This window comes from Microtus pennsylvanicus, chromosome 3, assembly GCF_037038515.1.
Source record: "Microtus pennsylvanicus isolate mMicPen1 chromosome 3, mMicPen1.hap1, whole genome shotgun sequence".
NCBI classification, from domain to species: Eukaryota; Metazoa; Chordata; class Mammalia; order Rodentia; family Cricetidae; genus Microtus; species Microtus pennsylvanicus.
In genome coordinates, this window is record NC_134581.1 from 119,911,169 (window position 1) to 119,926,480 (window position 15,312).

Here is a 15,312-nt window from a genome sequence, read left to right on the forward strand (position 1 = left end):
CAGGGTCCAGAGTCATTAAAGAAAAAAACCCTCAAAGCAAAGGGAAACTCGGCAGCATTTCAGGTGTTGCAGTATCTTTGCTTCGAAGTCCACACCCCTACCTATTCCACCATGGGCAGGAGAGCCTGGGGCCTCTGTGAGCAAAGGGCCTTGCCCATCATAGTATCAATCCACAGAGTCCGGTGCCTGGCCCTGCAGAGGGCAAAGACCACAACTCTTTCCCCTTCAGAAAAGCTTGCTAACTAGGCTCAAAACACAGCAATTTGTATGCAGAGCTTTATATGGTTTCAATCTTGCATGTCCTCTGAAGGGCCCCAATTCAGCACTGCTAGCAGGTGGTAAAAACTATAGTATAGTGAGCAGGAGTCTCCCCTAGCCCTCTTTGAAGACGTACCCTCCAAGGGGACAGTAGGACCTTAGCCCCTTCCTCTCTCATCTGTTCCCATCTGGGAAGTAAGCAGCTATACTCAGTAAAGAGCTGCCCTGCCATGGACCCTGAAGCAATGGGCCAGCCAGTCATGGATCAGAACCTCTGAAGCCATGACACAAAAAGGAACACGTTTTTAGAGTTGATTATCTTAGGTGTTGCTTACTTAAATAAAGACTGATTAATACAAAGAGTTGCATGGTAAAAATGCCAGCGTAAAAATCCAAGGGTGGAAATGACGGGAGGAGGGAGGGCTTCTTTTGACAGCGTATCTCCCAATCCGGACACTGACAGGACTGACTGCTTGGTGCCTCTGTTACTAATCTAATACTAATACTAATCTAGTACTAATCCTTGGTTAGTACCCAAGCCAGGAAACCCCTAAGTAAGATGATATGATAAGCTCACTTTACAGCCAAGAAGTCATACTCACCAATGACCAGGAGGGTGGTCAGAAGTATACCGACTGCCATCCCTACCGTGGGTATCCCATCGTGTCTGCCTGCTTGCCGGAAACAGCTTCCTTCCACACACTGGCAGAAAGTAACTAAAGAGCAGAACGGTATTTGGTAGGGTAAGTTTGCAAGGGACTAGCTGCCGAATCCCACTGTGAAGACAAGCACTCCTCACACTGCCCATGGCAACAGGTATTCCACGTCACGTATGCGAAGCCCCTACCTGATAAGGAGACAGTGCCTTGCATGGGTGGCTTCCCCTCATCGCTCAGGAGAATCGGGATCTCATAAACACCTTCCTCGAAGCGTGTGTGCTTGGTGGAGAGTCTAGCATGAGTACCTGTCAGAACAGGGAGAAAACGGACTCAGAACCCTTGCTTGGCAGGAATGATACTCACTTTTGCATTGTCTGTAATGAGATGGGCTGGAACATAGCCTGACATAGGTGATACGTTGAGTAATTTAACTTCTATTTTTTCATGTTGCTTACCTTTAAAAATAGACTAAAGCATCCTTTAACTTCTCCCTTGCCTATTTGTATCACCTTTCTCTCCTTCTTTTGTCTATTGCCCCAAGACTTTACAAGAGTCGGGAGGGTGAGACCTCCTTGTCTTGTTCCTGATGTTAGTAAAAATGATTCAAGGTTTTCTCCACTAAGCACGATGCTGGCTCTGGGCTTGCTACATATTGTCTTTGTTACATTGAGTTGTGTCCCCTGTATTCTTAGACTCCCCAGAGCTTTTATCATGAAGGGACACTAGATTTTGTCAATGGCCTTTTCTGCATCTAATGAGACAATTGCTGGTTTCTGTCTCTGGGTCTACTTATATGATGTTTATTAATTTACATACATGAAACCATCCACAAATCTCTGGAATTAACAACCAACCTGGCAAGGCATACTCGCTGGTACAATAACGGCATGGATATCAGAGGAGTATCCAAATACTTTCTGATTGTGATTGGATTTAAGGCCACTTAATGAGATGAAACCCATACCTAGCACTACTATTGGGTCCTGGGGCTAAGACCCTATGGCTAAACATGTCATGAATTATAGGGGAGAACCTGACATTATTATTTTTATAAATAAACATAGCATTAAATTATACAATCAAAACACATTGCACAAAATTCTCAAAAAACTAATTTTAAAAAGTAAAGCCATTCATTGAGTTTTGAATAAATGATTTCTTGATAGAACAGCAATTCTATAAATTTGTTCCAAACACTGAAATAATAAGTATTGAAAATTTGCTCCTCAGAGAAATTCAGGTTTAAGCTTCTGTGACCTTTAACCCCAACATTTTAATCACGATAAATGCATAAACTTGTTTTCTGCTTCTACTGAAAGCTACCTTATTAACAAGTATGAAGTCACTGACTTTGAACTCCTGGCCAGCAGCACCATAGCCTACGTCTGCACAAAATGCATCTGGGACATCACAACGGCTTTGCTCTTAGGAACGCTAGAATGGCCCCAAAGGAGGGAAAAGCACTATCTACAGAAAAAAATCACCAGTAGAAAGCACAAACAGGCAAACACAAAGTAGACAACAGAAAGAACACCCATTACATCCTAAGAGACTGAAGCAAAAGGACGGGGTCACTTGCCTCAGCTGTGGCTGGGTACTGAAACGGCTTTGGAAAGTGACAGCACCTGATCTTCGTCTTTTATGGATATTCAATACTATAACGATATAGTATTGTAAGGTGGGGGGGGGGGGTTCCATGTGAATTTTTCTGAAATTTTCAAGATTATCCATGCTGAAGAGGTGTTTTGAATAAATGGTGTTAGGACAATTAGGTATCCATAGTAAAAGCACAGCGTCTTGACTGTAGCCACTTGCCCTCCATAAACAATAGCATGAAATGGATCTTCTTTTAGTGACCTTGTGTTAAGTAAAGATGTTTTCATTTTTGGCTTTTTTCTTATTTTTTTTGTTTTCAATACATCCTTACTGCAGTTTCCCCTCCCTCCGCTCCTCTTCCGTTTCTCTACAGAGAAGAGCAGGCACTTTTAAAACTCATAGATTAAACAAGAAACCAATAACTCTGACTCTGATTCTTTCTAAGTTTTCTGTTTAAAAGATATTGCAATGGGAGCGGGGAAAGGTGACTCAGAAGTTAAGAATGCTCACTGCTCTTGCAAAGGACCAGAGTGAGTTCCCGGCTCACCAAATCAGCCATAGCTACCCTAACTCCAGGCCAGGGACCCGGCGCCCTCTTCTGACCTTGCAGTCTCTCGCCTGCACGCACAGAGTGCACAGTCCCAAGGCACACATACATAATAAAAAGTGAATCTTTAAAAACGTGGAGAAGGCATTGCTATAAAAATTCAATATCCTGATAAAGCACACAATACACACACACATACACAACATACACACATACACACATGCATACACACACACATACACACACATATACACACATACACACACATATACACACATACACACACAACACACATAAACACTCAACACACACATACATACACACACACAACACACATACACACATACAACACACATACACACAACTCACACACACAACACACACACACCTACAATTCAACGGATGCTGAGGAACCTAAGCTTGGGAACAATATTTGATCAGCTGCTTCACTGATGTATGGACAGCAGCTTACCACATGCAAAGAGAAGAGACTCGAAGCATTAGTCACTAGGGAAACACCAATCAAAAATATAATAGGAGACTGATGCGCACCCACTGGAGGCTAAAATGAACTAAGCCTAGCAGGTGCATTGAGAAGGTGCTGAGCAGCTGAGGATCTCACGCGCTGGTGGGAATGTAAAATGTGAAGAACAAATTGGGATATGGTTTGACCTTTGCTTAACCAGCAAAGCATTAGCCTGCTATGTGAGGTTGTCATCCAGCTCCTTGGCATTCAGCTAAGACACAAGAAAGAGCACGCTGCTACCAAGACGCTTGTCCACACACGTGCCCAGAAGCTAACAATCATCAAGAGAACAGACACTAAATTGTCATAGCACTAGGGCACAATGAAGAAAAGAAACTCTAGAACCCAAAACGGGAATGCAGCCCAACTAATCATACTAAGTGGAGGGAACGTTATGACGTTACAAAAATACACACAGATTTGTAGCCACAGAGAGATCGGTCGCTGGCTGAGAAAATGGGGTGGGCATAATGGAGTAGGCAGCGGTAATAAAAAAAAATAAGGTAAGGGGGCTGGAGAGATGGCTCAGCAGTTAAGAGCACTGGCTGCTCTTCCCGAGGTCCTGAGTTCAATTCCCAGCAACCACATGGTGGCTCACAACCATCTGTACTGAGATCTGGCACCCTCCTCTGGCATGTGGGCATACATGGAGGCAGAATGTTGTATATATAATAAATAAATAAATCTTTAAAAAAAATAAGGTAAGACCAAACTTGAGAGTGGCAAAATATCCACTTGATTGTGCTGATCTTATATATATGATGACATATATATATATATATTCTTGTAAAGTTGTACACATTAATCAGATGTGATTTACTGTACATGAATTATGTTTCAATAAAATTTATAATAAAATCTGTTTCTCAGTCTTCCCTGGAAATTTACAACTGATGTTCAAATTGTTCATTTATCCATGTACCCCAGCCAGGATGTACACGGTGCCAAGCTTCCCTTCCCACAAAGCCTGGGGCTTTGAAGACTTTTCCTGTGTGTTCCCAGAGCGTGAATGGCTTTCTTGGAACAAGAAGAAATTTCCGTGCTGAGTTAGAAAGCAGACCAAGGGGGGAAGAAGCTTTATTCCCCCATCCACCACTGACTTTTCTCCTTGTACGTCTGATAACTCACCATTGATTTTGGAAACTTGCCAGTCATTTTTTAAGCTTTCTCTGCCAAGAGTGAATGTGAACTGGGACCTCCAAAGTGACTGCTGGTCATCATCGGTGACCTCAAAGATGAGACTCTCTGCAGCACTGAGGGGGTGGCAGAAGAACAAGCCGGTATACTCCTTAGCGAGGCGTGGGGGGTTGTCATTCACATCTGTGAGGGCCAGGTGGAAATCTGCCTCGGAGCTCAAAGCGGACCCACCTGAGAAAGCGAAAGGTTAGAACGTAATGTCAAGCTTTCTCATCATCCTGCAGAAGGAAGCATGTTTCTCTTTCCTTTAAAAAGAATCAACATTTAAACAGTCAGGTCTGTTAAAGTAGTAGAAAAAAGCCGTTAGAATTACAGACCTAATTTTAGTACTGGTTAAAATGTTTAAATAGAACCTACAAGATGACTCAGGGAGTGAATGTACTTCCTGTCAGACCTGTGACATGAATTTAGACATGAAAGCTAAGTGGAAGAAGAACTAACTCCCAAAAATTGATTTTGGCATGTATACACACAAAATGTAATAAAATGTTTTCAATGTTTAAATAGTAATACTGACAAGGGGTGTGTGGTGTGTGTGTGTCACTCAGAAGCTGCATAACTCCGCTAAGTTCACACAGCTCGTGCCCACTGGAGACGGCGCTGGTCCAAGGCTACCAGCCACCAGCTGAACCCTCGATCACTTACCTCTGCCTTAGGCATCCTAACTCAGTTTCTAAGCTTCATGATTTTCAGCTGAGAAGCATGTGGCTTTGCGATGCTCTCATGTGTAAACAGTGGTTACACACATGTGGTCTGTCATGCTAGACTAGTGAAAACCATGTCCTCTGTTGTATGACCCGTTGGTAGCTATGTGCTCTTGGGTAAACCAATTTCTCAATGCCTTGGTTTCTTTAACAGAGTATGGCCAATACCAGACACACACAGGAGGCACCCTGTGGCACAGCCGACCCAGACTGTCCTGGCCTAACCTCACGCCGACATGGCATCAATGGCTGGAGTCTACGTCCATTCCCCTAAGCTGTTTTCTGACTCCTGCTTTGATTCCGGGAAGCCCTGTTTTCTTGCTTTTCCTCAGACATGACTTATTGTCATTAAGCCAAAGACGAGTCCCTGATGTCCTTGAAGTTGTTTGGTCTGTTTACGCTATGCTCTCAGTGCCAACAGCTGAAACCGGAATCGGGCTTTGGCTCACGGTCACAACCCATGAAACCTGTAAAAGGTGAGAGCCACTCAGGGAACTCGGGCAGAGTGCAGCGTGGATCTGTGTGGGTTTTTAACCTCATCAATTTTCTTGCCTTCCCTCTCATTTTTATTGGTATTTTCCCTGATGATCTGTTTCAGCTTGGTTTTGCTCACCTATTTCAGTGGCCACCACGCGTACCCGATACAGACTTTCTGTTTCCCTGTCCAGCGGAGCCGCACTAAATATCTCCCCGGTGACGGAGTCGATTTTAAGCCAGCCTCTCTTATCGCCGCTCAGGGAGTATCTTCCATGAAGAGAAGAGCAGAAGAAAACACGTTACTTTATGTGAAAACGAAAGGAAGTCTGCGCATTTATACTACGACAATATAACGCCCCAATCAGCATCTCCATTACATGTCTCTCTTCGGAACTGTCTTTACAGCAGTTCTCAACCTGTGGGTTGTGACCCCCTGGGGGTCAAGTAACCCTTTCACAGGGGTCGCCTAAGACCATCAAGAAACACAGATATTTATTTACATTGTGATTCATAACAGTAACAAAATTACAGTTATGAGGTAGCAACAAAAATAATTTTATGGTCAGGGGTCACCACAACACGAGGGTCTGTCTTAAAGGGTCACAGCTGTTCTACAACATGGTGCTGGGATTGTTTTGTTATGTATGGCAGAGTGACAAACTGGCAGAAAAGTTACATTTTCCTGGCAACAAAGGTTTCAAACTCAAGTAATCGTCTTCTGAGATCTTTCAGTACAACACCCCCCCCCCCAAGGAAACCTGAGCAGCTCTCTGTGGGAGACAGGACGGCTGGTGGCCCAGTAAACCCTCACTAAAGAAACATCAGTTTAGGCAGGCAGGACCAAGACAAGAGTTGATGAAAGTGGACTTCAGACACACAGATAATTCCCGTAAAGTGTAGTGGAGACCGTGTAAGAGTTTGGAATCACAAGAAGGTTGATTGGACGGAGGAAAGCCTTTCTGAAGGAGATGCTGACACAGGCAAGAGGCTGTCTCATAGCTACATCAGCCACGGAAGAGAGACCAGGACCATCCTGGTCCATGCACAGTGTGTGGATAGCATGGGCAGGCAGGGACAAGAAAGATGAGGCCACAGAGGCGGAGAGAGCCAGGCTGTAGAAGGCAGAGGCGGCAATCAGGTTGTGTCGCGTGGAAGGTGACCTGGCTGGAACCGCGTCTTCAAGAGAACTCACTGGTAGGTGTAGACAGATTAATTTGAGAGAAGCAAGTCTTGCCTGAGGAGAAGCAATGAGTGTAGTCTTTGTAAAGTGTCATGTCACGACCGTCTACAGCTTATGCCTCTTACTCCCAGGCCTGGAAATGTCACCTCAATAAAAACTTAATAGGAGCTAAAGCATTGCATGCATGCGTGACTTCAAAACATTTTCTTTATGTTTTTAAATTCTGTTAGCCCACATGTCCAGGAATAAGAATGCTTAATTTTATATTTAGCCAAATTAATTTTGTATTAAAATTGTATTTTTTAGCATGTTGGATATGTCAAATACTGTGTTCATGTTTGTGTGGGGGGTGAAAAATGAGAGCTCCTTGGTAGTTGGGACCTCTCCCTAAGAGAAGCGAGAAGCCCCAGCCAGGGTCTGAAGAGCAGCTGGACAATTGGCTTGCTTTGTTTTAAAAGGCCCTTGTGGGCAGCGGTGCACAAGTTGACTCAGATGGGTAGGTAGGGGCTGGTGGGAAAGGCTGGGTTCTAGAAAAGATAGCAACGCCTTGGACCACACCGGAAGTAGTCAGAAACACTTGGGTTCTAGATCCGTGTCAACAAAGGGGTCGATAATGTTGGAAGCTGGGCTGGACTGGGTCTATTGGTGCTGATGGGCTCTCTAGGTACCCAGCTGGAGAGTTAAACGTCTCAGTCCACAGCTTTGGAATCTGTAAAGTTAGATCTTGCCCACGGTGTGCATCTGGGCTGACTTGATTAAGCCTCGTTAGTTTGCTGTCCAGAAGTGGACTTTACAGAACACCCCTTCCCTGTCTCCCTTTGTCCACCTCATCTTCTGACTGCAACTCTGTGGTTTTATGTCCTAAACCAGTTTTTGATCCACCAGAGGAATTTCTTTAAATGTGTTTTTCTCTGTACTGACATGCACATACCTCTGACCAGTAATTACATTAATTTATTTTATCTTTTAATTACTACCAATCATTTTTGTAGCATTCTCATGAAGGATGTAAGTCATCTCTTAGACAATGATGGGCTGTGGAATTAGATACTTTGGACCCCCTCATGACTTGCAACTCAGAAGAATGGCTTCGTTTCCACAACGAATAATGCTGTATAGCCCTTACTAGCTGGTAGCTTTACTCCTTAGCATGATATGGATGATGTGAGCATTGCCCCCCCAAAAGTTCTCGTGTTAGAAGCCTCTTTCTCAGGTGGTGAGTTTGTCATGTGCAGGACCTTTGAGAGGAAGGGCCGAATGGGCTGTCCTTCGGTCAATTGGGAATATGTCCTTCTTGCGGCACTGTGAGACCCAAGCGGCTCCGGATTCCTGCCTACAGTAGGATTCTTTCCCTTTGCTGGTATTGCTGTTCTGCTAATAACCACGCAGGCCTTCACACTCTTCCCGTGCTGGTGTTGTGCCCATAAGTGTCCAAAGCTATGAGCTAAATAAACTGCCTTTTGGAACAAAGTTACCTGCTTCACACTTTCTATTATAGTAAGAAAGCCAGTAATACACTCCATGCAAGACAATCAGTTAAGCCCATACAACTGAACCTAAGTGTCCACAGAACAGCTCACTAGGAAGGAAGAATTGTGGAGAATCTTAAATATTGGCCATTTGTAGCTATATGCACCAGTCAAGTCATGCTGAAGTATTTGCCATATATGTTCTGGACAATATTGTACAATACAAGCAGAAGAACTGGGTTCAAGTCCTATCTACTCTTACTAACCATGTGGTCTTTAAGATCATATAGATATTATACAAATGCATATATGTGCATGTGGTAAGTAAATAAATCGTTGTGCATTATTGAGACCAATGCATGTGGGGGTTGTTGCACGAAAAATGAAAAGAAAAGATTGAGAATAGTTAAGATAGAAATATGTCCATATGCTTAGCGTCTCACCTTGAGGACTGACTGGTCCCCCTGGGAATGCTGCCCCAGACTAGCTCTCTGGAGGGAAGGGGCGCCAGAGATCCCCACATCTAAGACAATCCCTTCAGCCTGTAAGGTGGCCTTCTCTACTTGATTGGGCTTTTACTTCTCCAATCCACTTTCCCTCAGAAACTTTCTCCAGAACCCCAATAGTTCAAACACAGTGACTGGTTGGAGGGGGGGGGACCTCCTGACTTTACCAGACCTCAGCTGAGACCTGCATCAAGGGAAAAGTGAATGGCACCTGATGCCATGTGTCTGAAACACCAAACCAACGCCAGAGACCTTGCTTCTGATTTCTGCTCCATGGCTCAGTCATGCACCCAGAACACACTGCTTCTCCACCTTCCCAGCCCTCCTTAGTCCCCTAGCTGTGGTGGCAGCATGCAAATCGGCCTGCACAGCCCTCCCATCCTTTACCTCATAGCCAGGCCTTCGGGGTCCCTGGCAGTGACATTGCCCAGTCTGGTGCCTACAGCAGCATCCTCACTGACTTTTGCTAGGAATATACGTTGGGAAAACACAGGCGCTTCGTTCACATCCGTCACAGTCAGCCTGAACGAAGCATAGGAGCTGGCATTGTAAGATACACCAGACACCAGGGGCTCAGGGTTTTCCGCTTTGAACACAATGTTGGCAACCGGTTGGGCTTCAAAATCGAGAGCCTGTGGAGGAGAGAAAAAGAGGAGAAATAACCTTGGAGTGAACAGATCACTTAAAGGATTCAATTCTTTAAACACTCCTAGTCTTAACCAAAACCCCTAAATCATAAGCACAATGAGAAACCTGGGAGAGAGAATCATATCAGCCATGGCCACCTGAAGTAAAACCTAAGCAGCAACGAGGTTTGTTTAACTGTGCGAATGTGAGAGGAGAGGCTGGTCATAGAAACTAGTGCCCACTGATTGCCGGGCAGGGGCTCTCAATGACTTAGTGAGCCGATGATCAATGACCTAATAGGACTCTTCTGTGCTCCGAAGTCCTGGGAATCTCTCCGAATGCCAGAAGGTGACAATCGTGCTGTCCAAACAAGGTATGAACCCAGGAAACCCAGCAGGAAGGAAGAACCCTCTAGAAAGTCAGAACAAGACGACAAGAACAGATGGGACTCCAGTTGATGCGCCAGCCTGCCGTGACAAGGACACTAATCCAGACTCAAGCGGACAACCCCACAAGTGTCTACACACCTAGGCAAAGGAAGCCGTCATCCTTGCCACCACAGCCCTGAGTCCCTGCCTAGTTTTCTCATCTACCAGTACAGCCCTAGAGGTACAGGGGTAAGGCGGTGAGACCTGGTGTCTGCAGATGAAGGGGACACTGTGGTGCTACAACAGAACACATGGGCAAAAAGAGAAAGATGACAGAGACGCTAGACATCAAGCCGGAGACCTAGGGCTTTATTCCTGACCTGCAAGGTCAGGCCGTGTTTCAGAAGTGGTCCCTCGATGCTGATTCCATGGGGGGACCGGAACAAAGGGAGCGGTTTACTGCTGAGCAGCTGGGCTCTCTGCCCAGCTTGCACATCTGCCTGACTTGACCACGTAACCAGACCTGCTGCAACAAGGAAAGTTAGAAACGGAGGGCACTAAATTAGCAACTCAGCAAACCCTGCTGAGTCCATCCACGCGGGCTTTCACAGCACTGGAGACTGAAAGCCAAGTGAAGAGACCTATGGGGACACATTCATCAGAGAAGCGGAAATCTGCCTTTGTCCAGAGAGTCCCTCTGCACCGACTGTCTCAAAGGTGAAGCCGCGGGTTTAGATTCAATCTGGGAACAGACAGCATGTCGAGACCAAGGGTCGGGGACAGGACACGTCACATTTTCACTGCACAGAAACCTTGTGCATACTGGCTTTCCAGCTGATGCCTGCGCTAGTTACAACGTCCATGACACAGGAATCCAAAAGTACTACCTACAGTAGGGAAGGGGGGAACTTTCATATCAAAATAAGCACCAAAGCAAACTCCAAATTTCAGGAAAGGAGATCTCGGGGGAATTACTAATGTACCAGAAAGAACTAATATAATAGACAATACCAAACACCATTCCTTATTACTGACACACCAGCTCAACCCTGAGAGCCTGACCATCCACTACCCTGTGGGGCTCAGAGAAGATGGATAAAGAAAATGTAGCGCATTTACACAATGGAGTATTACTCAGCTGTTTAAAAAAATGACATCATGGAATTTGAAGGCAGCTGGATGGAACTAGAAAAGATCATTCTGAGTGAAGTAACCGAGGCCCAGAAAGACACACATGGAAGGTACTTATTCATAAGAGGTTATTAGCTAGCTGTAAAGGCTAACCATGCTACAATCCATGGACCCAGAGAGTCTAGGTCACAAGGAGGGCCCAAGGTGGGCACAGAGGGATCTCAGGTAAGGGGAAACAGAAGAATTTTTGTGGGTTGACTGGGGGCAGGTAGGAATGGGAACATGAGGGATCACGTTGGGGGGCAGGGGGAGAGTACTAAAAGAGTCAGTCAACTGGAAAGAGAGGGCATTTAGGGTGAGGTAGAAACCTGGTACAAGGGAAACTCCCAGAAATCAACAAGGAAGTCCACAGCTAAGACTTCTAGCAATAGTGGATGTGTAGCCTGAACTGGCCTTCTCCAGTGACCAGGCAGGACTGTCAGTGGAGGGATTTGGATGACAGCCCAGCCACACAAACTTTGACCTGCAGTCCATGCTGCCTATGCCTCTGTGTGTAAGTTGGGGAGGGGTATAGAGATGGTGGGAATGGCCAACCAATGACTGCTCACCACAAGAGTGGTGCCTGGGGTATCAAGACCCTGAGGCTGGATAGTCCAGAGACCTAGGATAGAACCAAACACTATTGGAGGGAGAAAAAAGTCAACATAAAGATGCCTAACGATATTCTGTTATACTCAAAGATTGGTGACTACCCCAACTGTCACCAGAGAGCCTTCATCCAGTGACTGATGGAAACAGATGCAGAGACCCACAACCAAGCATTGGGCCAAGCTCAGGGAATACTGCTGAAGAGAGGGAGGAAGAATTGTACAAGCGCGTGCATGCCGCACACGGCGCCCTGGTGTCTGCGCTCTGTGCGCTGGCACTCAGTTCGCGAGCTTCGGGCAAGGGAGCTGGAGGTTAAAATACAAAGACACACACAGACAGAAAGACAGCGACACGGGTCGTCCTTGAATTCCCCAAGAATGCCCCCTTTATTGTGTTCAGGGGCAGATTATATAGAGATAGCCACGCCCCAGCCAAACCCACCAGAAACCACTCTCCTGCCATCAGGAACGCCTGAAGGTCTTGTGCTCAGAGCAGCTGTAGGCACTCAGATCAGGGGATTACAAGAAATTCAGGATCTGGGGTCTCATTGCTCCCAACACGCGCACACACACACACGTGTGTGTGTGTGTGTGTGTGTGTGTGTGTGTGTGTGTGTGTGTGTGTGTGTGTGTGAAGGACATCACAAGGAAACCTACAGAAACAACTAACCTGGCCTTATAGGAATTCACAGAGTCTGAACTGACAGCCAGCGAGCCTGTATGGGACCAACCTTGGTCCCTTGTGTAGCCTGATCTGCTTGTGGGACTCCTAGCAGTGGGAACAGGGGCTGTTCCTAATGCTTTGGCTGGCTTTTGGGAACCTATTCCTCATAACTGGCCTTGCCCAGCCTTAATATAAGGGGAGGAGCTTAGTCTTACTGCAACTCCATAGGCCATGCTTTGTTGATACCCATGGGAGACCTGCCCCTCTCTAGACAGAAACAGAGGAGTGAAGGTGGGGGGCTCAGAGAGGATGTGGGGGAGAGAATGGGAGAAGAAGGAGGATGTAAAAGCAATTGAATAAATTTAATTAATAAAAAATAATCAAGTGGGCTTTCTACCTGTTTAATGGTGACGTATCCGGCATTGGTCTGGGGGTCTGTGATGACTTCCAGTCTCCCCTCGGGGTCTCCCTCTACAATCTTGTAGAGGATTTTAGAGCTCCCGGTGAAGGGTTCATCCTCATCCGTGGCTTCGATGACCAGGATGGTGGATCCAATGGCCGTGTCTTCAGGGAGAGTCATGTTTCCATACTGAGGAAGAAATGGGGAGGGGAAAGGAAACAGGATGTCTGCTGTCACTGAGCTCAACTGCCAAACTCAAGCGTCTCTGGGTCCAAAACAGAGGTCACAGCTGACACTAACACCCAGCACAGGTTCCCCTGATGAACATGTTACAGGTGGTTTAACATCGTTTGTACCCGTGAACTGAAGTCTATGCCAAGGAACATACCATCTTAGACATTCTAGAAGGATTCTAAAACAGATTTCCCCTCCAACATCCAACATGCTTAAGAACTATAACTATTTGGATAATCATGATATAAATAGCTTTAGTATGTGAAATGTCTCTGATGTGACAGGTACTTCTAATGCTTCAATAAATTAAGTAACCGACATTAGGAGCTCAAAACACTGACCTCAGAGTTGGCTACAAATCATAACCTTGCTATTTGTCAGTTGAACAATGCGAGTTATCACATTTCTTCCTAGACAGGCTTGATCGCTGGTCTAAAGAGAAGATGTAACCCACTGTTTGAAGACAGGACGCCTGTAATGCCCCTGAATGGCTGATACACAGTGCATAGGAAAGATAGCAGTACAATGCCCTAGAGGGCACAAACTTACCAGTGACATTTGACAGAGGAGCCAAGGGCCAGCATGGTCAGCCCCGCCCAGGACAACATGCTGTGATCGTACCCAGAGCTTCAAAGCCCATGTTCCCATAAAGCATTCTGACTCCCCCAAAGCCCCAAGATCTACTCTTTCCCACATCATGATCTCAAAAATGGCAACAGCCAGGGTCCGAGAGAGGATGCTGGCAGCAGCGTAAGCAAACTCTTTCTCTCTAGCCTGGAGTGCAACTCCGAGCTTTAAACTCCCCCCTGCAGAGTTTTTCTGCTCAATCTTCTTGACCACTGTCTGGTAAAATGCAGGGCAGTCGCAATACTAGGAAAGAATAAAATGCCCTGGAGGATCTAGGCTGAGAAGAAATAAGTCCTTTATTTCACGCTTACTTAACCCCAGTGCCTTTTAGACAAGCTAGGTCCCATCGCACTTCTTCTGGTGCTGAGCCTTACCATAAATCAGTTCCCTCCTTTGTCACAACCTTGTCCCTGTGTTGATTAATGGACATCATCAGAGGGCTATGAGCTGCCTCAAAACTGACTTCTAACATAACAAGCTAGCCAAAGGGTCTTTAGTCTCCCTTGAGCTAAATAAACCAGGACATCCCTTTTAAGGGTGCGATGATAATGTATGCCATGACTACAGCGTTCACCTTGATGTCCTTCCTATACTGATCCTTCTGACTCTATGCCCAATTCTAATTCTTGCAAATATATGGAACATATTCTTTTGGGGCCTTTTCCCCTTTCCTATTGCCTGGTTAAATACAAAATGAGTTAAAGTTGCCAGAATTTCTGATGCTATTTTTTTTTTATTCCAAATGCTTGGATAAGATCAAGTGGCTCTCTAACTACTGTCTATTGCATGCAAGACTCTGTGACAAGCCACAGGCAGCCATTCACCTTCCAATCTGAAGAAGATTGGGGCTGTAGCATCTGAGCAGCCTTTGGAATGAGGCACTGCTGGCAGGCATTTGTAAACAGACATTCCCAGACATTATCAGTACATCCTAGTGTCCCTGGAGACTAAAGATGCTAAAGATGGTACCTGGCTTTGCTTGGTGCATTGGCCAGGATACCCGCCACTTTGTGTTTTTATTTAAATCAAACAGTGATCAAAACAAAGATAAAGCAAATGGTGGCATCTACTCACGTCTGATACTTTGAAGATGGGAATCTGATCATTGATATCGATAACGTGGACTTGCACAAAACAGAGGGTCTGGAAATCTGAAAACCAAAATCATAGCACAGAATTCTCACTGGAAAGCATACCCTGGCATCAGGACTTGGCAAGGAAATATTGGCAAATGGTGTGACAGCCATTGTGACGGTTTCACAGTTCATGAAAATGGAGGCTGCTCTGCTCACTACCTCACCCACAAGCAGGTCATCAAGGGGATGTGGAAGCTGGACTGGGCCCTGAGATGCATCCCTGAGCTTCCTGCTGCCCCATCCAAGGGAGGGCCTTCTCACCATACAGATAGCTACTTTTCTGTGAAGCAGCTTCCCTTCCCTACAGGTGGATGCTATGTACTCTCTGAAGTCCAAATCAAAACTGTCCTTCCAGGGAT

The 15,312-nt window shown here is 45.7% G+C and overlaps 1 protein-coding gene across 3 annotated transcripts in view; it reads right to left on the bottom strand.

Annotated features, from left to right (window-relative positions):
- Cdh17 (cadherin 17) overlaps positions 1 to 15,312 on the bottom strand; it is a 62,412-nt gene that overhangs the window by 2,452 nt on the left and 44,648 nt on the right. For all 3 annotated transcript variants that reach the window (XM_075966958.1, XM_075966959.1, XM_075966960.1), the window contains 7 exons: positions 14,892 to 14,968; positions 12,954 to 13,145; positions 9,507 to 9,751; positions 6,101 to 6,231; positions 4,715 to 4,954; positions 1,106 to 1,222; positions 861 to 974 (listed from right to left, as the gene is read on the bottom strand). In XM_075966958.1, the coding sequence (XP_075823073.1) occupies positions 861 to 974; positions 1,106 to 1,222; positions 4,715 to 4,954; positions 6,101 to 6,231; positions 9,507 to 9,751; positions 12,954 to 13,145; positions 14,892 to 14,968 (1,116 nt within the window). The remainder of the gene's footprint in view (positions 1 to 860; positions 975 to 1,105; positions 1,223 to 4,714; positions 4,955 to 6,100; positions 6,232 to 9,506; positions 9,752 to 12,953; positions 13,146 to 14,891; positions 14,969 to 15,312) is intronic.